This window comes from Trichoplusia ni, chromosome 5 (genome assembly GCF_003590095.1).
Source record: "Trichoplusia ni isolate ovarian cell line Hi5 chromosome 5, tn1, whole genome shotgun sequence".
In the NCBI taxonomy this organism is placed as follows: Eukaryota; Metazoa; Arthropoda; class Insecta; order Lepidoptera; family Noctuidae; genus Trichoplusia; species Trichoplusia ni.
Genome location: NC_039482.1, coordinates 8,945,424 through 8,972,467, shown reverse-complemented (window position 1 = coordinate 8,972,467; position 27,044 = coordinate 8,945,424). Strand labels below are relative to the sequence as shown.

Sequence of the window (27,044 nt, the reverse complement as noted above, 5' to 3'; positions counted from 1 at the left end):
TTATGGAATAAGTTGATACCTTATGGAAGTGTGGGGGTGAGTTATTTTTGTTACTCTTAATTGAAAGCTTAGTTTTCCATCAAACTCTAGCCTTTCTTCTACTAGGTTGAGGTCAGCTTCCAGTCCGGATGCAGCTAAGTACCAGTGTTATACAGAACCTAAGGAATACGATACCCCTTAGACTGGTTGTCAGACTTTCTAGTTTCTGACCGTCTGTCCAAGATTGGCGAATAACAACCGGGATCCATAATTTAACGTGCCCGTCGGTCCCATCGACGGACGTACTTTATCAACTTGTGCAGTCGTTGTTTCGTCAAGTCTCTCTTTATGAGGAGGCGATAAGAAATAATGATAATGTTTTTCGACAATCTATGAGAGTACCTTTTGTCGATCCTTCATGGACCCTCTTCCTAGGACCGCCATCTTGCACATGGTGTCTTCTTGTAGCCGTTTCAAGGAGTTCCCTTTTGGTCCGAGCAGTTTGCCGACGAAGTTGAACTGTAACAAAAGAAATGAATATTTATAAAATGAGAATAAGACTTTTTAAAGAAAATGTACAACCTTCTTCGAAAAGAAACTACTGAACCTAACTTGCCGAATCCCAGCTATTTCAAATTAAATGAGAGAATAATCGACATAATATTCAACCAGTCCGAGTTTCTGAGGTAACAAAAAAAACGAAATCTTGAGAACCTCCTCTTTTTTGAGGTCTGTTGAAAAATACAAGAAAAAAATTCTCACACTGGTCGTAAGTACAAATATAAGAACTAAACTCTGCCCTATCTATGTTATGACTGAATAAGTACGAATACTTTAAATGATATCTTTGAATTGAAATCTTTTACAAAGTTTCACACAGACAATGAAAGAAAGAACAATATTTATGTAATATATTTAAGATATCTTTGAATTCTTTCAAGTTTTTACTTTTCAACTACTTTTTTAAAAGGCGGGAGTTTGCGGACATATTGGTAATTATGACAACAAGCAGCCTATGGTTTTTCTAAATAATGAAGCGACTAATATAATAAAAATATTTTAGCAAAAACAATAACATTGAACACCCATCAATCTGACCGCATCAACCGTCACTTAACCACGATTTTATTATTTGATGTTAGAGCGGCAACAAAAAGACATCGTCTATAAAAATGTCAGCTGTCTAGGTCTCTCGGTATCTGAGATACATCCTGGTACCAGAAAGAGGGACAAACTGCGGTACCTAGTTTTAGAGTTCCATTTTTACCCTCTGGGAAAGAATCCAACAAAAATTAAATACCCTCATAAATACGAGGTTGTTACGCTGTAACAGCGCAATAAGAGATTTCCGTTAACACTGATTTAAATAAGACGAATACAAGATTATTAAACCTCCTCGCAATAATATTGCTGCTCTCTGGAACAAATACTCCAGGCTAACGTCAATACCGGGGCATAGACAAGCAATACCGTATCGCCCGGGGAATAGAGCACCGTTTACTTTTCTATTTTCCTCAAATCTCGGTCATTTCGACGGTAGTGCAATTTTTGACTGTTAGTTCGACGAATTGTTTGAACTACAGAATAGGGAAATTTATGGAGAGGAAATATAACGACAAGAAAATAAATTAAGGCTTATGAGGTACTGTGTGAAATATTGAACGAGTGTTTTGTAGCTAATAGGTTATGAAAGAATTAGTTATAATTCTAAAGCTTCAGATATAGCAATTATTGATGTATAATACAACATCATGTTGGGGTCGGCTTCCAGTCTAACCGAATTAAAAAAAGTACCAGTGAGTTACAAAGAGCGACTGCCTGTCTGACCTCAACCCAGTTATCTCGGCAACACGATACCTATTAGTTAGACTGATTGTCGGACTTTCAAGCTTCTGACTGCCAGTAACGACTGTCAAAAATGTATGAATAACAGCCGGGACTAACAATTTAACGTGTCTTCCGAAACGCGGAGAAATTCGTTATGACAAAGATGGTTACCCATCTACGAAACGACCGCGTTAACTGCAGCAAACCCGTGACAAGTAATATAAAACATGATATAATATTACCTATAGAAAAATTATATAATCAAGGACTATTTTGACTCATTACTCTAATGGAAGTCTCCTCCCTGTTGTCATGGTCCATGACACCATAGGCCTATGACATAGCTTTACAAAACAACAACAACAACGGTTTTCTCACTATATCTTCTCTGAAGCATATAGTAGCATCTCAATCTAAGCAACCAAGACAAAACAGAATCCCAACGTTAATTTCCAAGATGAATTTCGTAAGACGGAAATCTAAGGTCCATTTGTATCAACCGCATTTTCGCTCTAAACCTACACAGATCCTGCAACCATTTACCATCTGCCCCTATACCAAGTACTCTTAAAGACTGCGATTTGCCGATGTGGAAGTAGGACGGCGCAATACACAGCGCATAACGGCGTCCTGCTCACACAATGGCAGAAATCGTTTTAGCAGCTGTTTGGTACAGGACAACAGTTTGAGATCATTTGTTTTCCATCCCGTAATGTGCATTCCTGTAAGCTGCCCCAGGTAATTGCCCGCTGGACGTAGCTCCGAGGAAAATGTATATTTATGAGATAAACGCAAATAGAAGAGCGATTTCACTACATAAATCTCTGTATTGGATTCTCGTTGTACCAAATGGCTTGTAATAATTCTTAACACTTTATGTTCTAAGTATGGAGTCCTAGAATTATTGTTCATCATTATTTATAAGAAGAAAATGAAATGAAAGTCTTGTCGTTTTACTGTCGTCGTATTTTATTAGCATGTCTTAAGAGTTTATCTATTCTCTGAAGGAAATAAAAATCTGGCAGAATGCGTCCGATGGTATTGAAGTGATTTAGTGAAAGGACTTGTATCCTGCCGATTGTAAGTTCGATTCCAGTCTTATCACTTATCGTTCTTGCTCTATTATTCTACTACACCACAGGCAATTGAAAGGATACCACTCTTCCAACAACTGAACATAAGGGGTAAATAGACAAGCGGGCAAGCACGATGATGAACTGTCAGTACATCAAAAGTATAGGTCAGAACCGATCTAAACGTTTACCACGTGGACTAGTTCCATGCGGGTCAGAATAGAGGATCGTGGAAGGATTTGGGGAAGGAAGCCTTTGCCCTGTGGGTCACAGTGGGCTAGATACAAGGAAAAGTAAGGCTTTTTCAGTATTTTTCTTTAAGTAATTCATATTTTAGCACATCAAAACAGCCCAAAATGTAAACAGCTTAGTCTTGTCTGTTGGTACATTCGCAGCTGTTTAGAAAACAGATATCCAGCCGCATCTGGTTCTGTGCAAGGCCAATCTATCATAGGTGCTCGGAGGTTAGTCCATTAATAACCTTAAATGTTTGTGTCTGGTTACCTTACACTTCGCGAGGATCTGGCAAGATATGATGAAGTGAAAATACTTAATAGAAATATGAGATACGTATTTATTGAAACACGCTCTTTCGGTTAACGACAGACGCTTTCTTAACATTTGACATCTAAAAAATCATTAGATAAAAAACAAAGATGGCGCTACTAGTCTTACAGAAATGTTTTGTTAAATAATTATCACAGATTCTACTTAGGTGAAGCTGTCTGTTCATCTGTCCGTCGTTCGGAATGTGTATTTCTAGTGCTGCTATAATTAAATAACAGAAAATGAAGATTGAGGTAAAGGATCGTAGGTAGGTGACAAATATAACTTTGATTAATTTGTTATCTTATCGTAAAAACGTTAAAACTGTAACTTCAAAACCTTACAAACATTATTATTCTACATACTTTGAAACAAAATATAAAAGATTTAGTCAAAAAAATCAGCACACTTAAACCGTCTCCATTCCTCGCCCTGTTCTTTAGCAGCAGTGGAGCCGCCACTAATTGTTGGTCAGGCTACGTCATGTACTCATAGTTGGTACAGTTTTGCTCTACTGCTCCATTGGATCGATCAATTATAACTTGATACAAGTTCCCTAGACTGTGCTGTGCTCGTGACCTTTTAAAATAATTTAATGGAAGACCAACTTATATTACGTTTATAGCTAACGTATTATAGATGTTTGTAATGATTTCTTTTAACGTTTTGATGCTGAATGAGAGTTTTAACTCCGCTTTCCCAATGCTTGATAAAGGCGTCAATTACTAATTACATGACATGGTGAAAATAGCACTCACATAAAATGTATGAAACATTATCTTCAGAAATAAGCAACACCCTTGTACAACATATTTTTATTGTAGTGTTTTTTTTACTATTTTCTTGGAACATTCATTATTAAATGAACAAATAAACTCTCTGATGATGAAAATGAATTTGACTTCAGATCATGTTACACTGGTCGTAGGAACTATACTACTACTACACTCACTCCGCTTAGAACCACCCCAGTACCTTTATACTGGCTACGCCAGAGTAACGGGATCGCTCACGCACACCCCACACGAAACCGGGAGGATAAAAATTAGGCCCTAAACATTGAAATGAAACTACTTTTACGGATTTTATCGCGGTTTAATTTTAGATTTTAGTTTCATTTCAATGTCTAGCATTCGCGTAAACCTAAGAAACCACTAGTCCCTAAACATTATCCAGTAAAGAACTTAGCTTACTTGCTTTACCTATACTATCAATCTATCTTCTAATATTTAAAATTCCCGTGTCACGATGTTAGTTACCGAACTCCTCCGAAACGGCTTAACCGATTTTTACCAAATTTTATATGCGTATTGAGTAGGTTTGAAAATCAACTAACATTTATTTTTCATATCCCTAAGTGTAAAGGGTTGCACAAACAAAAAAAAAAATTTTGGTCGAAATTTTTTGGTTTTATTTTTTTATAAAGTGGCATTAAAAATACATACAACTAGAATTAATTCATTAGGCAAAACAACGTTTGCTCGGTCAGCTAGTAGCTTATAATTCTATAACATTGGAACATTGCTTCATGTGATCCTATACAAAGGTTTGGCTTTCACGTAAATCGTTAATATTGATGATGTAGCGAACAATTAATCAATGTTTATCTCGCGGTAAAAACCGTGGGCGGTGAGGATTGAATACAATATTATCAGGATCTGCAATCACTTTGTTTTCGGTTCTGTTCATAAGGTTTGTGACAGTGTTTTTGTTTGATTTGTTATTGTTGGTTGTTATATTGGAATTTTGTAGAGTAATAATTGTTTGTTTCTTCCAATAGATTTATGTTTTTTGCTTATAGGTATCATAAACCGTCAAAATTGATCCGACAGTCGCTGGTAGTATTGCTCAAATGAAGAACGTAAATCGTTTGAACAACGACAGTTTTCCTTATTAAAAGAATGTAATTTTGAATTCTAATTGCGTCACAATCCGTATGCATGTGTCGGTTAGAACCACTTCAGTCCACACAAAATTAGGTAGGCATTTAACCGAATCAGTTGCAACTGGTAACTCCTCAATCCGGCGTATAAATCCGGTTCGCGAGTCGGACTCGCATCACAGAGGGTTTCGTGCATATGGGCAAAGCTCTTTACCGTAACAAATCTTGTTAATGTAAGTTTTGAAATGAAACTACTTTTACGGATTTTATCGCGGTTTAATTTTAGATTTTAGTTCCCGACGTTTCGAAATTTTTGCAGGTATCATGGTCACGGGCATGCATGTTTTTCATTTCAATGTCTAACATTGGCGTAAACCTAAGAAACCACAATGTAAGTTTTGTTAGGGACAACAAGAATACATCACCAGAAAATTCAACTGTCCAGTTATAACGGTTGAACTGACAAGCAGTGTTTCAGTGCTAATATTAAATTTTAATCCTTTAGGCAGGGATCCCTAAAAAGGAAATCGACAAAAAATCTAGACCCTTTTCCCTCACCATACTATTTTTAGGACAAAGTTCTTTATATACTGCCTCAACAAACACATTAGTCTTAATCCCAGGAGCGTCAGGACACAACAATAAATCCAGGTCCCTGGACGAGGCAAACAACGCTAAGTGGTCGGTAACGGGGGATCACAACGGAATTACCAATTAAACGGATTTAGTGCTTATCAGAGGAAAGCGATTTATTTACATCGCTAATTGTAATGTCTTGGAGATTTTTTACTTTTTATGATGGATACTGGGAATATTGATTTCCGCACTATAGAGATGAGATGAGAATACTGGTTGTTAGAAATTATGGAAGATTGTAAATCAAATTATGCAATCGACTGCATATTATTATGAGCTATGCAGGAATATATAAAATATTAACTGCTCATGATTTTTATGGCTCTTTACTAAAGGGTAAAACGCCATTACTGAGGCATAACTGTCTGTACTTTTGTCCACCCATCTGTCTCCAGACTGCATCTCAAGGAACGTCATTGTTGAACCGCTATTTTTTTTAAGAACTTACCTGTTCTTTCCAGTTTTTGTCTGTCTTTAAATCCAGTCAAGTGCTTAACCTCAAATTTTCTACTGTCTACAAGACGACACGATGCAAAACAAAATCCATTCCTAAATTTATCCCTCCTTACTTTCTATCCTATCTATTTTTTATATTTTTCTACGGGTCCGATACTTTGTAAGTCGAATTTCTATTGAAAACCCATGAGTTTAATTCCAACATAGAGGCTTTATTTTTCTTTCCATAACGATAACCAAATCACTCTACATTAATATAAGCCCTCAAACAAAATTCAAAATACCAAAATAAATCTAATTCCTGCCAAAAATTCAAACCTACAGCCGGATAATAATATAATATTTCTTTATCTCCGTAATTATTATTCCAATTAGCGTGCCCTAGCGATAAATCCGGGTGATATCGTCCGAATCCGGGCAAAGTCAACATTGCTAATTGATGCCCATAAAAATAATTTTATTGTTCTTTTAATTGCGTGTTTGATTTAAGTAATTAAAGTAAGGGAGGTATAAAAGTGTTGGATAATGAATTATTTGGACAGCTCAAGTTTGGGATTGGGGACGACGTATTTTAGTTTAAAATGTTTCATTTTATGGATTTGGATGTGGAAAGCGGAAGACCGATAAGGGCCACAATATTAGAAACTTGCGTAACTACAGCCCCTCTAGCTAAGTTACATTTCTACAATGATTAACGTCAATAGAAAAGGCTTTAGTGTACAGAGATGACAGGTCGAAATCACGTGTCTTATCGAAACGAAATGTCATCTCAATACATTCGAGCGCTTTTTATTGACGTTAACGATTGTAGATATTGAACTTGGATAGAGAGGCAGAAAAGAGATGGAAAATATTCGCAATGTTACCTGCTTGCTTGTCGAAACATACCTTTCTATCGTTACGCTGACTGCAGTCACGACGTGAAAGGTTTAAACTGTCCCCCAAATGGATACAATAGTTAAACAATAGAAATGTTCACATGTCACTCTTGGGACAAGGAAATATTAAAAATTGCTCGTGAATTTTCAATTCCTTACCCAAGCGTTGACTGTGTTATAATCATAATATTAGTAACGAAAACATATTTTTTCCATTCGATCAATGAACTATAATATAATAGTAAAGATGGTTCTAAGGAATTCTTTAAGAAGGTAAGTAGGCCTAATGTATTATTTTCTACGTATTGTATCTGCAAGAGCGTTGCTACGGAAGGATTTTCGGAATGTTTACAGATCGCATGACCGACTATTTCTTTGAGTCTTTTGTGCCCTTTTCTTTGGAGAAACAGATATTGTTATAATAGTTCTAAGGCCTTTATTCTTTAATGTACTATTTTTATGATAAAAGAAGTAGTATGCTTAGAAATTGTAAAAAAAATGGGTAAAACGCTATTTACCGCGTGGTAGCGTTTTAATAACGTTAATGCCCGGATTAACCGATATTTCTCTGATGTTATAAAGATAACTTTTCAAGGAGTAAATGGTGTAACTAAATACATTGACGCTTAATCTTAATAGATAATATAAATTACGTGTCATTTTGTTTGTCTGTACTGAATGCCAAACTAAACCGATTTAAATCAAATTTTGTGCATCGTGTCAAGTCACATACACAAAAACATCCAGATTCAGAACATGCATTCGTGGATCACATTATAACATGCGCTTGAGATCAAACGTGACATGTCCACTACAATGGGTTTGGCGTGATATCTTTGATATCGATGGATTGATGCCATCTTAAAAATATAAGCCAGCAGCGGTCATCGATATCCTGTCGGGGCAGCGGGATCGTCCGAAAGGGTTACCTGGGGTACATGGGTGAGTTTTAGCCATTGGAAGTCTGACACTCCCTCCACTCATCCCAAAGCAAAATTTGATGATTTTCCTTCCGGAAAAAGGGGTTATCAACATCAATACTAAGCAACGATCAACACCCGTTAAATAAATCCCAAACTACCGCCTCAAACGATCTACAAGTAGCCATTCACTTTGATAGCCAGGACGGCTTCAACAAACAAAGCCCGCATTCCGATAGAGCCTTGCACATGACTGAGCATGCGGTTTCGAATGCTTTGCGGGTCTCTCGACCGAAGCTTGGAACAGTTCTCAAAAAGATTATGCTTTCAACGACTTGGATCACTGAACTACTTTTTGTTGAGGAGTATTTTTAGATTTTGGGTTTTGTAGTGGGAGGAAAATTTTGTAGAGAAGATTTCAGAATAGGTTCCTTCTAGCTTTTCTTCTATATATGATCAAAAGAAATTAGTTTTTATATTTAGTTGACTCTTGCTTTCATTTCTCGCTTAATTTTCTTAAGGCACACAAAGAATAAGCCGGAAAAAAATTTGCTTACGTCTTTTGTAAAAAAAACCATAAATCTTATGACATGCTCTTATAATCGGAAAAAATGGGGTTATTTAAAAAAGATGAAGACGAAGAACATTAAGAAAAATTACATATTCATATCGATTCCTCTACATAAAGAATAAATAAATAAATGTACCTATTTCTATCGTTCAATGATTGCATTTTTTGTTAGCTACTGCTGTTCCACAGTAGGCAAAGAAATTCCTTCGATTTTTCCACTCTGTCCGGTCTATTGCTCAGTCTTATTTGCTTTTCAAAAAAAGTATGTAATTTTTTCTCGCTTCCTCTTAGCTAAATAATAATAATTAACATTATATCGATACCTGATCTATCAATATATATGTAGTTAACGAGTGGGATAGTGTGAGCGGTCGAGTGATGAGCAAACATTATGTGAGTGGATGACTGATTGAAGTGGGGCGTGGTGCAAGGGAAAAAATATTCTGATATTGTTTTATTTAATAGAGTAAAAATCGACCTTCTGTGTTTGAGCATTTTTATTTTTATCCGACTTGAAAAAAGGGAAGTGTTTTTAATTCGTCTCTATTTTGTTTTTTTTTTATGTTGAAGGTAATGTTGACTATTTGTATTTGCCGTTCATTATTGATATTTCACATTAACAAGATCTTATATACTTAAAAAAAAAACTCTTTCTAAAACTGACTATATTTCAGACGAATTAAATAATAAACTAGGAACAAAAACAAGGTTAATCGTTAAACTCTCTTCCTTTATTAGATCGTTTTTTTAACTATAGCAGCTGTGGCCTAGTGGTAAGGCCGCAGAACGAAACAATGTTTCCTATTCGATGTCAAGGCACGCACAGATTTTTTGAATTTTGTGTGCATTTTAGTAATAAAAATCAGAGCTTCCGTGTTTCAGAAAGCACGTAAAAATATGGATCTTGCGTCTGAGCTCTCTACAGTCGTGTCAGATTGCAAGCCCATCGAGATTTGAGAGTAAAGGACCCGAGAGTGTACCCTGTATTGGCGTAAATACTTGTTCATTATAATAATTATGTCCCATGACTGATATGGGCTAATATAGTGATAGGACTGATAATAACCAGTCAAGGCATTATTATTTATCTATAAATATAACAGTATTACCAATAGTTGCTTAATTGACAGTAACCTTCTTCCGAGGTACTTACAATAAAGTCATTGGTTAGTTTGTAAACGGCTAGTGATGGGTCACGTCCGACAAATCCTAGGATTTGGCTCTGTAATCCGGGATAAGGGTCAGTAAATATTTTGTTATGACCAGGGTCTCTGTTATGGGTTTATTGAGTAGATAGCGAATGTTGTTTCTCCTTAGGGTTATTTTGGGATAAAGGCAATTGAGTAGCAATCAGTTTTTCCATTGCAGAAAATATATAACTGTTCGTTAGATCGCAATTATGTTTATATTAATTATTTGTCCGTGTCTTCAGGAACTGTCAAAACTGAACTAGCAAGAGAAAGGAATTACAAAATGTCAACAGAAAAAAATCCCTTTCATTTTATGGATGGTCGAAAACCAATAAAAATAAAAGGCTTTTAAGATCCCTAAAACATTGTCTACTGACTCAGAAATGGCAGTGATCATTGCTTACTTCAATTTACCGCTATCCAATAAAATTTTACGGACCAAACCAATTCCAGGATTTTTAACGCCACTTTAGAGGGCTCATAAAATCCCGGAATCCTCAAGAGTCCCGTCGAGTGACAACACTAGTAATTACTTTGCTGTTACATTTTCTGTTGATATCCGTTGCAGAAATATAATATCATTTTATTTGAAGTACCTAGTTATATTAATTACGTTTTTTGAAGACTTGAAAACATCCTATGCAGTCTTAGTTTTGTCTTTGTAACAAAGTCCACATAGCAATCATTAAGTTTAATTGCAGCTCATGAATAGACAACGAGAAACCTTGAAATATACAGTGTTGATAATCCTTTTCGACAAGCGACGTGACTTTTAACACACGTTGGTTCAATTTTAGCATATTTGATTGATTCAACATCTTTACCGCTCAGATTAATTGTAGGTTATCAGTAACAGTGCAATTTTTCTCTACTTTCATATACTGACAATAGCTTTTCCTTACGCAAACACAAAAACAAGCAAATACATATTTATATAAACATTAATATGATATACTGTTATATTTATCAAGTCAATGGGAGTGTTATCAGTATTCGGTGGTCTCTTTCAACCCACTGGGCTGGAACGTGATGCGACAGAAGACGTCTGAAATATATTAGGAGGTGAATGTGGGTTAAGAATGTTAGGTCTGGTTCAAACGATCAAATGTGTTTGATGTGGAAACGGTTTCCTTGGTTTGAATCAAACCTGTTTGACCAAGTCTCTAACAGGCTGCTGTGTATGTGGTTTATACCGCTCTGAGCTGCGTACCTAACGCGCTCTTTTACTTTCACTATCTTAAGGCTAATTAGGTCTACTGGTTGAATGCAAAACTAGTCTACTGATAAATAAGCCTGAGTGAACTGTTATAAAATTTTTGATAACAGTTTTACTACGCGTATTTATTAGGATCGCTTGACTAGTTTTGGACCCAAATGTATTTCTTAATCTTGGCCTGGTGTGATGGCGCCTACGGGTTTGTCTTTTATTCGATTCGCGAACGAGTCAATACAATAAAACATCTTATTTTTACAAGTTTATTATTGCTTTAGATTACTTTGTTTAGGTGTGACAAAACCTTAATTCCTTCAAACACATTTGATCGTAACGGGAATCTCTCACATACTGAATGGAACGATCGATTGACAAAGTGACTTCGGATACTTTAGGCATTCAAACCGAGAAAACGGATGACTTTCTAATTTTAATTGATGATATTTACTACATTCATTTTTAATATCATAGATTAGTAAACATGTTGGGTGTCGTGGTGCAGCTAGGGCCTTTTATGTCCAGCAGTTTTCCTCGATAGGCGAACATGATTGTTTGAAACATTCCAACAAAAAATATAGCCAAACAATCATGGCAACAGCAGTTAAAATGAATTTGGTAACGTAACAACAAGCTCGTATTACCTGCCAATTATTCACACAACACCTCTGTAATTCCACACTACGAACTACGTCATACACAACCTGCCATAGATCAAAAGAAATGAAAGATTCGCGGCATCATGTAGCAACAACCAAATTGGCTTGTTTTTTCTGCCTACAATGACCGGGGTATGAAAGAAAAATTGGCAATAGTCGGCTGGCGTGTTTGTGCGAGCTCTAAGGGTGAGGTATGTTGGTATATTTTTTTATAAATAAAAATATATTTTATAATAATATTTTTCGAGAACGGTTGCGCCGATTTGGCTAATTTCAGTCTTCAATTATTTCTGGAAGTTCAGGGAAGGTTTTTATTGACAATTCAGCAGATCTCGAGTTTTGGGCAGGTAGCAATAGTGCATGGAGTAGTACCAGGAGGGTAGGTAGAAGTAATATATGAGGCTGGCATTGGAATATCGATCTTGCCTACCCTTGCCTAATACCTAATTAGTGTATTTTGATAGGAATTTTTTTCGGACTATTATGAAAGAAGTTTTGGAATAAAAAGGTGGAAACCTTTACCTATCGTTCACTATGCTGCAACTTCGCAAAACCTACATAACGAATCTTAATAAAGACTTTTTTAATAAGTACATAATAAATAATAGATACCAATGACGAACTCAGGTGGCTCTTTTTTAACAAATGTATATTGTGATGCAATAAAACGCAATAAGTCGCAGTAGCAAAATATTACATTATTATTTCATGCACATCAATATAACCGCGTCTTTAGTTTTTCGAGCAAATTCGTGTAATTTTTCAACGTAGCAAGGAAATACTAGATAGCTACGCTTGCCCACGCTCGTTCGCGGGTTTATTTGCAAGCAAAGAGTAGTCAATAATTGGAAGGTTGATAATTAAAGTGAGCATACCTACTAACCTGGTAATTTAAGATGTATGAATTGAGGAATTTGATAATTTATTCAGTATTCCAAATTACAAATGATTTTATTTGGTTCTAAATACCTATAAATGGCTTCGAATTTACGAATAATTTTAACATTAAGTAATTGTGTTTTTTGATATCATTAGTCTGTTTACTGTATATTTGACAAAAACTGAATTCTCAAATGCACAAACAAACTGAATTTTCAAAAGCTTTACCTCTTTCAAAAGCAATCACTCCATTCGCTTTTTACTCCGTGTCAGCTAAAAGAGTTGGTTTATTTATCACGCAGAGAGATGAAAATGACTACACCACTCGGTTATTCGGCCAAATTGAGCGGCGGGGACCAGTGGGGCCAAAGGGGCCAGTCGCCATTCCTTTCGGGACCATTGGGACCATTGGAACCGTATGTGTTTTATAAAAATTCAGTGCAGTTGTGTGTAGGTGAGTTTTTTTAGTTCCACTGGAAAACATTTTGGAATTTAAAACTTTTCAGTAAAACCGTTTTCAGAGAAGGTTGCAAAGGTGAGAGATATTGTTCTGAAAAAAAAAGAAATGTTTATTTTTGATGAAAGATTACTGATTTTTCTTTTGTTTCATTAAGTTTTATTGATGAAAAAGAGTGACAAAAATATGCCTGTGTTTTGAATACTTTGGAAAATTAACTAATAATTTCTCGGTCGGATTAATAAAGATTGCGAAGGCAAATTATGAATTATTGAAATTTTGAAATTATTTTTATTAGTTCAAAGACTCCTTGAATTGATAAATATGTTCAAAGAAGAACAGGCTTACCTAAATATAAAAATATCGATGGGAGTTTTATACATTTAAGAATAACAACAAAAGTCATATTTAAATGTAAAATCTCAAGATACATAATTGAGTTTAATTTCAGCATTTCTAGTTTAGAATTCAGACATTTACTCCCAGAGTGTTTGCTGCATATGGTTTCTGCAGATAAAGTTGAATCGCATGCATAATTAATTTAATAGTGTTATGACATAGTCCAAAAGGGCAATAAAAAGATAATAGTACCCTTGGGTTTGTAGCATTTCAATAGTTAAATACTTAAACGGAATGGAATGAAACTGTTTAAGTTAGTTCTAAATACTTTTAAAGCAAGCTTTGTATATAAAAACAAAACGGTCAAGTGCGAGTAAGAGTTTCCATAAAAGAGCTAAAAAAAAATCCGTTTATTAATATTTTTAACGTACTAACCGTTGCTTAACCCCGATCTTTAGTTTTAGTTTTAGTCATTATCTGTGAAAATATCAATTGAATAGCTAACTAACGGTTTATGATACAACAGTCTGACAACGAAAGCATAGACGAACAGACACCGTCTAAGTTAAACGATTTCCTTTTTGCCCCTTTGGTATGGTATCCTAAAAGACCCTGACTCTCTACAGACAGGAGTTCTGAAGGTTGATTCACGTCATTCATCTGCCTAGCCTTCTCTACGTCTCTCTACTAAAACTATAAACAACAAAAAAAGTGTTAAAACCTCTTTGAAGAAACCCCTAACTTGTTCCCTTAAATAAATACAAGTGTTATAAAGATAAAACCGTTTTGATATCTTCAATTACAAGAAGGGGAACCCTAAAACCTTTTACGTTTCGATTCTACGTTTAACGCACGTGACTCGCCGACAAAGCAATATTTTTACGTCGAACGATTTCAATTCGTCCTGTAAACGTGACTGTGCTTTATTTATGTTTGAGAAAATATATTTGTATTTTATTTCATCAGCAAGAAATATACATGAATATTATAAATATGTGAAAACTGAGGAGCTCGTGTCTAAGCTATAACTGCATAAGTGGATCGATCGACACGGTTGGTCCGTAGATGGGACAGAATCTTAGTCATAACGAGTTCCTCCGTGTTTCGGAAGGCACGTTAAATTGTGGGTCCCGGCTGTTACTCATACATCTTTGGCAGTCGCTACAATTAGTCAGAAGCTAAAAAGTCTGACAACCAGTGTAAATAAGGGGTATCGTTTTACCCAGGTAATTGGGTCGAGGAGGTCAGATAGTAAGACGACCTCCGTGGTCGAGTGGCGTACGCACCGGTTTCAAGGTGTCGCTAGCTCTGAGGTCCCGGGTTCGATTCCCGGTCGGGTCAATGTAAAAATTCTTATTTGAACATTGTCTCGGGTCTGGGTGTTTGTGGTACCTTCGTTGTATCTGAATTCCATAAGACAAGTGCTTTAGCAACTTACTTTGGGTTCAGAACAATGTATGTGATGTTGTCCGCATTTATTTATTTATTATTTATTATTATAAAAGATAGGCAGTCGTTCATTATGAAAAATGCTAGACTGGAAGCCGAACCCAAAATTGTTGGGAAAAGGCTTGGATGATGATTTAGAGAAGTAAAAACTGTATATTGAGTATTTTATTTAAATAATAGGGGTAGCATCGCATCCATTCAAACCATTTCTTCTTACGTTAGTCTTTATGTATGTCCGTTAAGATCTTGAAAGGTATTGCATGAATCTGATTTCGTAATAATAACTAGTAAATTACGAAATTGTTTTCCGTCTGTCAGTTTTCTTGTCAAGTTTTGCACTGAGGAATATTAAACGGATTCCTTTTGAAATTATGCAGAGGAAATCCTCGAAAACCGATGTAACCAAAAAGGTATGAAGCTACTTCGATTTCGAGAGTAAATGAATGAATGTTGGAAAATAAACATTCACTGCTAAATCCTACTAATAATCGAATATCGAAGCTAGTATAAGTATAATAATAGGGATGATGACTGGGTATAAAAAGAAAAAATCTCATTAGTCCCTCAGTTGGATAATTGAAAAGTATGAGACACGTATTTTTTCCTTTTTCAGAAAAACTAGAACTGACAAACATTAACTGCTTTAAAGTTTAGGAGAGGGGGCTTGTGACGTAACGATATGGTAAAATTTATACACAATCGTGACGTCACGCGTAAGTTTCATTCCCTGTAATTTGCGGGACAAATTAAAAAATACGTGTCCATTATTATACAAAAAACTACGAGACGGACACTGCAAAAAAAATTGTTGTCATCCCTATTGTTTGATACTTAAAATATATAACTTTCATTATTTTGAATTTTAGAAATGGTTTTTTTCGAAATAATCTTATAATTATATGCGCCTTACCAAAATAAAATGGATAAAAATAATTTAAATTAGTTCATCTCGGTATGTAGCTTCTTCAAATTTTAAAACAAAAAAAATCGTTTAAGTATATTCTTATATAAGTTTAGAATATGTTACCCTACCTTGGGATGGTCTCGCACTGGCACGACGACTCGCACGCACACCTTCACTGGTTTGTCTCTCGTGATGTCCAGCATCCTTCGCTCACCGCGCCATTCACCTGCAGACAAAGACACATGGTTTAAGAAACTGCTCAAAAGTGTATCTTAGTTACATAATACTTGCTTAGTTCACAAACTTGTCACAAAAGCGACTTATGAATCGCGTGATTAAATATGGATTCCTGATTTTAATGATGAAATTGAAAGAATTTAAACGAAACATGTAAAAGCGAATATTTTTTTCTGCCGGTAAAAGTATTCACAAATCAACAAAAAGTATAAAATCTATACTAATATATAAAGCTGAAGAGTTTGTTTGTTATGCTAATATGCTAATCTCAGGAACTACTGGTTCGATTTGAAAAATTATTTTTGTGTTGAATAGACCATTTATCAATGAACTCTATAGGCTATATAACATCACGCTGCAACTAAAAGGAGCGAAGATATAATGGAAAATGTGGAAAACACGGGGAAAATTCTAACCACGTGGACGAAGTCGCGGGCAACAGCTAGTATTATATAGAATGACAAAAAAATAACAGTAACTTGATTTTCTAGTTTATTTGATGACGTCAACGTCGTTGTAAGTACGAATATAGAAATAGACATAAATACTTTAAAAAAATATATTTTATTCTCAGTCCTGTACGAAATGATCTACTTTCAAATTTGTTATAAGTAAATCCAGTCCAAAGTAAATGAATTTATGATTATTGCTTGCTCCCTTAGCAAAACTTTGACAAGCTTCAAGCACGTGGCACGTGGCTTAATTAATGAAACGATTGAAGCCAATAAAATTCCGTCAAAGTTATCGGAGATTTTACACAATACCGTTATTAGTGTAATAAGCTCAAGTGGGTGTATATTGATTTTCACTAAATAACGTATTATTTACGTAATTAAATTCTCTGCGGTATAACTCCTTCATGTTTGCTCGTAGGTAGTATGTTAATACGCCTAAGAGACTAGAAGAAATTTAATGTTGTTGGAATATAAGTATGTCAGTTTAGCCTTTAGCTTCAAATGCTTGAAACGGTAGTCAACCTATTACAATAATCATAATTTTTGAATCTATACTAATATATAAAGCTGAAGAGTTTGTTTGTTTGAACGCGCTAATCTTAGAAACTACAGGTCCAAATTGAAAAAATCTTTTTGTGTTGAATAGACCATTTATCAAGGAAGGCTATAGGCTATATAACATCACACTGCGACTAATAGGAGCGAAGATACAATGGACAATGTAAAAAAACAGGACAGGTATAAATCATAACTTACATCTTCTACCCACGGTGACGAAGTCGCGGGCAACAGCTATTGTTTATAAAATTCAGCTCGCAATGAAAGAGTCCCGTTATGTTTAAAACTAGTTAATCCCGATCAAAACTCGTAAAATCTACTTAAACAATTAAAAGTCAATCTACCTTGGCTATTGAGATTATCCAGTGCTCATCAACTCTTTTTATTTGGATAATATATGAAATACTAAAACTTTATAATCTTGCTTATATTGCATAGTATATAGCATGTATTGAAAATCCCGATCAATGAAGAGTTTAGTTACTTCAGTTAAGTGTAGTATAAAATGATGTCATTGTGATTATTTGTTCTATACCATCATCCCGACTACAAATACATGCCACTAGCCCACTAGTAATGTCAATAAAAATATATAATAAACTGCCGGAGACACTAAGAAATGAAAAAAAGATTCATATGTTTACACAAACAAGCTAAAAAAACTTCTTTTAGAAAAATGTTACTATAGCGTCAATGAGTACTTAGAAGATAAAACCATAGCGTAGTTTCATATTATTGTATCCTTAAATATTCTAAATTAAATAAATAAAAATAAAAAAAAACCTACTTACTTATAGCATAATAATATAATTAATATTTTATATATTATTGAAATATGTAATATAAATTTGTAATGCCTTCTTTTGCTGTGCCCTAACATCGTCCATACCTACCTTTAAGTACTTGGTACCTTTATGTACCTAGCTTTAAGCCTCTTTAACATCTTTTGTAACATTATGGAATGCAAATAAATATATGAATGAATATGAATATAAAAACATACACATTTTTTCGATCGAATTTAATAAACTCGTGCAGATTACCTAAATATCTTTTGATGATGTGCGAGAGCCTAGATTTTTTTTTGAATCCTTTAAGAATCAGACAGGGGTTTTCATACGTACTGTATTTTCATCTATACATCACCCTATTAAAGTACAAACGCTCGCCACTGACGCACCTAACATTAAATATTCCGCTGAAATAAATTATAACCAACCACATAGACCTGTGACCCTCAGCGCCCTCACAAATTCAAAATCCAGAAACATAAATAACAAAAACACTTGTTACCTTGTTTGTTTGTAAGTAGGTAAATGTGGGTAGTTTGCAAAATTAGTTTGAGACAAACAAAAGTCGGCCTTCGTCGTTGTAATGCTTTGTGGGTCTTGCCTTCAAGGCTTCGTTTCTAAAGGTACTTGTTCATTTTTAAGTGGTCGGTCGTTTTAACCGACGTTTTTGAGACCCCGTCGCCTCAGCTGTTACGCAAATAGTAAAAAAAAACCTTAAATGTGGAGTACGAGATGAAAAGCGACGGTTACCGTGAAATTTAGTACGTGAGAATTTTATTTAATGATTCGACAAAATTTAATGAATGAAGCTTTCTCATGTTAGAGTACGAACGTACATAATTATTATGTCTAACGTGATATAGCGTTGTTTGTATTGACGGAAAGTCGATTGAAGCTTGATAAAAAAAAAAACAGAAATATTAAGGCTGAGTAAAATCAGGGAAAAAGCTTGTAATTATATAATTTACAACACAATCATAATATTTATTCATTTAAAATCCACAAACAGCCATTAAATGGCACCACATTTATTTTAACCCGCCATATTTAATTTTGACAGCTGTCATTTTGCGCGCCATTTCAACCTTTGACCGTTAGCTCTCGCATGGCAAGCGTAATCCAAAAATGTCAAAACTAAAATGAATTTAGGTTGCATGAATTATTTATATAATACGGATAGGATTACAAGTTGATGTTATAATATTTATTGGCGTTTTACGAGGATTAACTGTTGGTTTTACGGGATTATGGCAAGCGAGTTCTGACGCCATTTTGTTTTTTCAATGAGTGATCTCACATTTTGGTCGACTCTGAATAGGATTGCATTAGTATTGTTTTATTGCAGTAATGATATGGTAATACTATCTACATATTACTGTGGTAAAGACGTCGTGTGAGCGTTTGCCAAAGTCCGCAGTAAAAATTGGATGCTGTAAATAACATAGTACCTACTTTTTAGTACCTAATTCTCGACTGTTCCTTTTGACTGAAAAATCTGCTAAGGCTAATTATAGGTACGTATCTTTAGACGTGCTTTAAACTGAAACGACTATTCCACAGTATTAATTTAATTATAAAAAACTCAACTTCCTTAATTCAACTTCCTTTATCAATAAGATACAGCTTGGTAAGGCACGAATAAACAGCAGAGTCTTAGTAATAGGGAGCCTTTTAAACCCATTTAAGCACGGACCCCTAAAAAAGACAAACACATATTAAACTACATAATGTACACTCGTACGTTAAAATCATACTTTTAATCCTTAATTCATATTTCAGATTTAATATCGCAACAAAATAAGCTGGTAGCAAAATAGCGGCAGGAAATTATGTCATAGACGCAAATATTAAAAACTGTTCTAAAGAAAAATAAAATTATTTTCATGACGTCCCGTTTTGTTTTTTTTATAAATGAGCACTGGAGATATTTTTAAAGCTGTTATTTTTTAACTAGAAGCATCTAAGTGCGTTTAGTTAGAAAACAAATTGTATTGTAATATATTTCCCTTGAAGTGCCTTGAAGCTTTTCCTCATAATGAAAAATTCCTTTTCTAGAAACGTAGTTTTTCTATAATATTCTGATATGCAATATTTTTTGTTTGAAATTCTGTTTTTTTCCGCATTCCACCATTTTGTATTGGGTAGTGATGCTTATCGGTTTGCCACTTACCTAAATATTAATTAGTATGATGCAGACAATTTAATAGACAGTTAAAAACCCTTTACTTTTAAATAAACTTTAATATGTGTGCCTAATCGAAAGATTGGTTAAGACCAAAAAGTTATGTAAAATTATTAAGGGCGTACACTTTATTCGCAGCAATAATTTAGGAAAAATAAAGACAAAGCAGTCGTACTTTAAAACAATTACGCTGTGTGACTGTCAGAAATAAAGCTCTATCCAAGTCTAGAATTTATGTGCTAGTTGTTGCACCCCGTGGTTTAATTCGCGTAGTTTTAGCTACTTTTAGAAATCTGGTCAACATGATACCGTATAGCATTCGAAGTCTATTGCAACGTGAAATTAGAGTGACAAGTTCTGTAAACGAAAGTTTCTTAAACATCTGTTTTGGGCCTAATAGAAATAAAAACATTCAGATTTTTGATTTTCAATTTATACGACAATGGGTTATGGTATTGATTTGGTACTGAATTTGTGACTAATGACGCACAAATTATAAAAAATGATTTTGGCATATTGTTTGATTGCAAAAGGATCACACTCGATAAGTGTTATGGCGCAACATTAGGGAGTCCTATGTTGAACAGTGGGCTGGGAACTCAGCCCAGTTGCGTCAGTTTCCAAATTCTGGATTGAGATAGTAGATTTGTCATTAAATATTTATTTGGAAAAACAAATGTTATTCACTACATCAGAAGCCTTAACTACCATAGGTATATATTTCGTCTTTATATTGTATCAGAAAGCAACTGAACAAAAAAATCAAAGGGCATTTATTTTCTTTTTTTGCAAAACCTAGGCATCGTGCAGAAATTATAAAATCTTCATAAAATACAGAGATTTTATCTTTTGTTATCGGGTTCTATCAAGTTTCAATACAAGCGATAGACAAAGCAGGCCATTGACTACGGACTAGAGTAAACAAAGACGGCATTGTTCAACATGAACACTATTTTCACAATTTTTATTTTACCTTGCAAATTCATGCGGATTTTTGTGAATGAAAACAATTGAATGGAAGAATCGAGTAAAGAGATTTGTTATAAAGTTGACGGACGGACGGACAGCGGAGTCTTGGCTTCCATTTTTAGCGAAACCCTTAAACAGTTTTAATACTTTCAGGATTTAGTTATGAATGTGTTTCATTTTTTGGTTTTTTATAACATTCCTACATATCTATAAAAAATATTGTCAGTGATCGGTATCTTTTTGTAACAGAAGTTATTTTTTCCCGACAGCAATTTCTGCAATGTACAGATTGACTGTTCTAGCGATGTAGTGGTAAGTGACACTAACTGCTTCACCAGAGGTCGTGGGTTCGATGCCCACGCAGAACAAATATTTGCGTGGTAATTATCTGAGTGTAATTTCCGTATAATATATTATGTACTTACTAATCAATATAGAAGTAAGTTTCTAGTACTAGTTACCAATTATCTAGTACTAGTCTTATGATACAATCTTGTTTAGATGGCGTTGCATAAAATCGTGTTATCTGTATCTGTACTAATATATAAAGTTGAAGAGTTTGTTTGTTTGAACGCGCTAATCTCAGGAACTACTTTTCCAAATTGAAAAAATATTTTTGTGTTGAATAGACCATTCATCGAGGAAGGCTTTAGGCTATAAACCATCACGCTGCGACTAATAGGAGCGAAGATAGGTACAATGGAAAATGTGAAAAAACAGGGCAGGTATAAATCATAACTTATAACTTCTACCCACGGGAACGAAGTCGCGGGCAACAGCTAGTGTCAAATAAAATTTTATAAATCCATAGTTTTAACACAAAGCTACTTGATAAACAGTGCAAAATCACAATTTCCTCTGGAAAAACGCATCTAAAGGCAAGCACACAACATATCTCGGGGACTAATGAACAAACCGTTTAGTGCTAATGCCAGCTGATAGTCCACTAATGACATTGTGTACAGACCCTTATATTAAAGTAGATATCGTTTGTTTTTATCCTTTTCGTATTGTTTATTTGATATGATAGTTATTTTTAGTGTACAACACATATGATTTTAATCATACGCATCCCATTTTTTTTTTCAAAACGACTAAAGATTTTAATCCTTGTGTCGCGCGGGGTTTTACAAACATTCGAGTCACATGCACAAAGAAACCCAGACTTAGGACAACCATTCGTTGATCACACAAACGCTTGTCCTACGCGGGAATCGAACTTGCCCTCTGATGGTTTTGAGTGGTGACCTTAATCACTCAGCAATATGGTAACGCAGTGTCTAAATTGTCTGATTTCACAATCCTAATGTATTTTTACGTAAAAGCTGTTTCGCTTACAGATTTACATATTTAACATCTAATAAAATTTTATCTTTGCGTTGAGTCTTTTCCGTGTTTTTTTTTAGTAAAGTGAATTATTTTGATGTTTTATTCTTGTTCTATCGATTCGAAGGAATTTGTTTCGTGTGTGTTTTTTGATGTTGGGTAAATGTAAGTTGTCTGAAAGCATTATATATTACGAGTGATTTCATGAATAACTTGGTTCTTACATGACTGCCCAGAGAAGAGGTTGATTTTTTTAGTTTCATGCATTTATGTAGGTATATTAGTTTATTTTTTGTGCCACCATGATTTGATTTTGTAATATATATGTAATACCTATTAGGATAGTATTTGTTACATACTTGGTCGTTTTGGGAGTCTGAGTATATCGGTATTTGACTGATCCGTAGGACAATCATTTTTGTGATCCACGAATGCTTGTTCGGCGTCTGGATGTATTTTTGCATGTGTCTTGAATAATTGTGAAACTTCGCGACACATGGATTAAATTCCTTAATGCGAAAGTCGTAAGAACAAAGAATACAGTTGCTATAATAATTGTTTTTCTTTTCTTGGTGAGCCCTTAATTCAACTTTCGAACATATATGGGATCATGTTAGTTGTTTACATCTTTCAACTTGTTCTATAGTGCATACATAATTTCACAGATAGTTTTCTAGTAAAAAACCAAGTACCTCCCTCAAAATTCAGTTAAAACTCATACGTGCCCATATTAATTAATAAGCATGACGGTTAAGAGCGCACTTTTACACATTATAATCACAAAAGTCCACATAAAAAACAGCTGTCTATTTTTTAATGCTAATTGCCACTCGAGCCAGCGCCTGTACCCAGACAGCCCCTGTACTCAAAATGTACATTGAAATTTGAGGGTAGATGAAAATTTTTCGCGTCGAAACCTCGGGCAAGGGAATTTTAAAAACTGTGCCAAGACTTGACTTTTAGATGTAGTGAATACACTTATTTTGGCATACAGTGTATTTAAATTGATTTGAATAATGCATTTTAAGGAAGCCGAAATTTTAAGATGGGAGAAAATGTTTTATTCGTTTGAGTGAGATGATTTTGGTTTTAATAATGTTATTGGTTGGGGATTAAAAAGTAATACAAATAAACATTTTCTTGATACATTTTGTGTTTAACTTAATATCAAGTTCGAATCAGAGCTACAAAGGTCTAATTCCTTTTGTTTCGTGTAAGTATATAATAACTTTGTAGTCTTCCAAAGCTTTCATAAAATTGCATTCTTTCTTGAAGAATATTATTTACAAAAACTCTTTTTTCTATCAGCCATCTAAATACACAGCATGACAAAAATAGGTTTCAGCCAGTAATGTAAAACTTCTACATTAATTGCAACATGAGTGAATTTGCAAAATAAAAAATAATACAAGTTAGCCTATATGTCCGGAAGCGTCAATGTCGCGATTTTGACTTTAACCAGTTTTTCATGATCGTAAGAAAATCCATCAATCCAGGTCCATAACACAACATAACACAATAATTTCCAGACAATACAATCCTGCATCTAACTCAATAGCTTCAACTAAAACTATTCCCAAACATTTTCGTTCCATGAGTCTCTAATTCTATATGCTGCTTCATACCACTCTAATCCGACGTCCGATGGCTGTCAAACTCCCAAACAGACCACGATTATGGGAAAAGCAACTGTGGGTCCTGTTGCGCAGAGGTTGATTTGCCGTGACAAATCACGTCGCTGTTTTAAAGTAGATCAGGTGGATTCGGGTTGCAGTGGTAGCGGGGTGTTGTATGTTTTTTAATTTGACAGGTTTTCGACGTTTTACTCGATGCCTCTAAGGCGTTGTGTTATAGATCTACATTAGCAGCTGACTTGTTTCTGTACGGTCTGATTTCCTGAAATGGTTTCCACATTATTAATTTTAGTAACCTTCTTGAGGATAGCTCATACTTAAAAGTGTAACGGTTTACTCAGGCGAATCGGGATTGCCCTTTTAGTTCAGGATTGGGCAAGAACCCAGTCGGCAAAACAGGTTACGGTTAAGTACACTGTTGAATCTTTTAAGCATGGTTCCATACGCATTTTTTTCAACAGCAGCAGTATAACTTTAAAGACATATTTAGACGATGCTTATTCTCATGTATCAGAAGTGATATACCATCGCAACTCGACGACATATCTTGCCTTGTCTAAATACGCCTTAAGTCATGACGGTAGGCCAACAGTACAACCTAACCCTCTCTCATTGGGACCCCACAAAAGCAAACTCCAGTCCGTATTACCCGGACCGCAGTTGTTTGACTTGACTACTTCAACGATTGGGTCAATCTAACCTAACAACTAGTTCTGTTCCCGACGGCCGCCATAATTGTTTCTAACTTTGTTACTAACAACGTGTGAACTCAAAAATGTATTCGGTTTTGTGGGAGGAGTTTTTAGTGAGAGTTTTTGTCTGTTTCATTTTGTGTATAAGGAAGTTCTTTTTCCGCTTTTAATAAATAGAACTCATATTTTTCATTGGTGAAAGTTTTCAATTGTACTTTAAGTGACACATATTGGGTGCTTTTATTCCTGATGTCAAAAAAAATCTTTAAATATTTCTCTGTGGAAGGATATCATGATTTTTCTATTCCTAAAACTCTCAGCTTTTTAGGAAACAAACGGATCTACAGCGTTTAAAATGAAATCAGTGAGTACTTCTATTGTTTTTTTGCAACATATCTTCCTAAAACAATTCACCCTTTTTTCATTTATTCAGGTAAGGTATACAATCCAAATATAAGTGAGATTACCACTTTGTATCTGTCCCTTGCAAACCCACTTCTCACACAGGGCAGGAATGCACATTAATCACACTTGCTCACGGCGTGTTGGTAATTTCAAGCATATTAATTTCAGGTGCTGTTTTCTTACTTATTTCACAAGTGGAAAAAGTATATTATGTTTGGTTGTTCTTATAGTAGATTATGTTATGATTTCTCATCAGAGAGACACATGGAAGAAGAGTGGAAAGGCCATTACCAAGCAGTGGGACATACTAGGCTAGTTAAAGTAATGAAGTATTTTTCTTTTACGTTGTTAACTCGAATATTTTGTTTTCAGTTGTACTTTCAACAACATAAAGTACAAAGCTACTTAGGAGTTGTTAAAAATGTTAAAAATATTCGCTTAATTTTTTCATGATATTTTTTTATCACAATCTGGACAAACATACTAACTATCCCACATCAAATGCTAAAAAAGCGCCGAAAACCAAACTTAAAATCACGAAGAAAGAAACTTTCCTGTTCCTTAGCCAAGTTTGTGTGACTTATAAGAGTAAATATATACACAAAATCATATCATATTCAATCTCTAAGTCTTTATTCCAAAAAAACCGATAACACATTTTTTCCAACCGAATCACAATCCACCTTCAAATCCACCAATTTCTTCCCGAACATCTTTCACCTATCTATCAGCAGCTTCCAAAAACAACGAAGAAACATAAACAGGCCGATCATGCGCACTGAAGTTAAGCACCAATATTTTCCAAACAGCTCAGATAAGGGAGCGCCTGACAAATCCCCCGCGTCACATCGGAGGCAGAATTATCCGGTGCGCGCCGCTGTAAACTGGTTCGCACTGGTTCCGAGACCCGTTTTACATCGATGAAATAAAAATTTCAGGGATTTCTTTGTGTATAGAGATTGTAAATAACGCGTGTCTTGCGAAGATTTTGTCCTTTAACATTTCGATCGAATTCGTCCATTAAAATAATGGAACAAGAAAATAGCCCGTATTTTTATTTAAGCAGCGCCTTAATTTTGGGATAAAAGTTTACCCCGTAACCGATTTGTATTTTATTTATTTAGCCTTGAAGGGATAACTATATTTTTTTTCGAGCCTTTCCAAATCGCATGCACAAAGACATACCCAGAACATGCATTCGTAAATCACACGACTTCTACGCAAGGATCGACCAGGCGATACGTTGCGCGCTGTGGATGTAGTTGGATATCTCACCAATAAGGTGGATATCAACACTTAAAACTGGAAATAAACTTATTTCCCGCTTCTCTCGATATCAGACCGACTTTTCGACATTAAAACCATGCTTATACACATACGACTAATCCGAATTATTGGTACATCGTATAACTACGGGGTGAGGTGTGTCGCGGGCAGCTGCGGGCGTTGGGTCCGGGCCAACTGATAAGGGTGCTCCGGAACTTGCTGATGCCACAGAGTATGATACACGCGGAGAGCGCAATGACGGACTTGATTGAGTTGGAGCTAGGTCATGGGAGATTGGTTTGGATGGCGAAATGAAGCTTGACTTATGGAGCATCGTTGTCGAATTTGTCTAACATATAATATATCTGCAGTTTCGATCCCAACGTGACTTTTCCAAAATTATATGTAAGTCCTTTCGTAGTGTGACATATATGCAGATTCGATTCCAATTCAGGAAAAGTGGCAATGTGACTTTTTAAAATTTATGTGTACTTACATAATTATTTAAAGACACCACTGACTAACGGTGAAGGATATTCGATTGAGGAATCCTGAATTCCAAATATTGGAATCTGAAATCGCCAGCTCGCAGGGAGTGTGGTGAACAACGCTTGAAATCTTTCCTGTCCAGCAGTCAGATGAATATAAGTATAGGCTGGTATTATCATTCGTAA

The 27,044-nt window shown here is 35.0% G+C and overlaps 1 protein-coding gene across 3 annotated transcripts in view; it reads right to left on the bottom strand.

The window, feature by feature from the left end:
* The window catches only part of LOC113494372 (KH domain-containing, RNA-binding, signal transduction-associated protein 2-like), a 196,050-nt gene that overhangs the window by 331 nt on the left and 168,675 nt on the right, over window positions 1-27,044 (bottom strand). For all 3 annotated transcript variants that reach the window (XM_026872685.1, XM_026872686.1, XM_026872684.1), the window contains exons 3-4: window positions 15,984-16,081; window positions 382-498 (exon numbers count right to left, since the gene is read on the bottom strand). In XM_026872685.1, coding sequence (XP_026728486.1) covers window positions 382-498; window positions 15,984-16,081 — 215 coding nt within the window. The remainder of the gene's footprint in view (window positions 1-381; window positions 499-15,983; window positions 16,082-27,044) is intronic.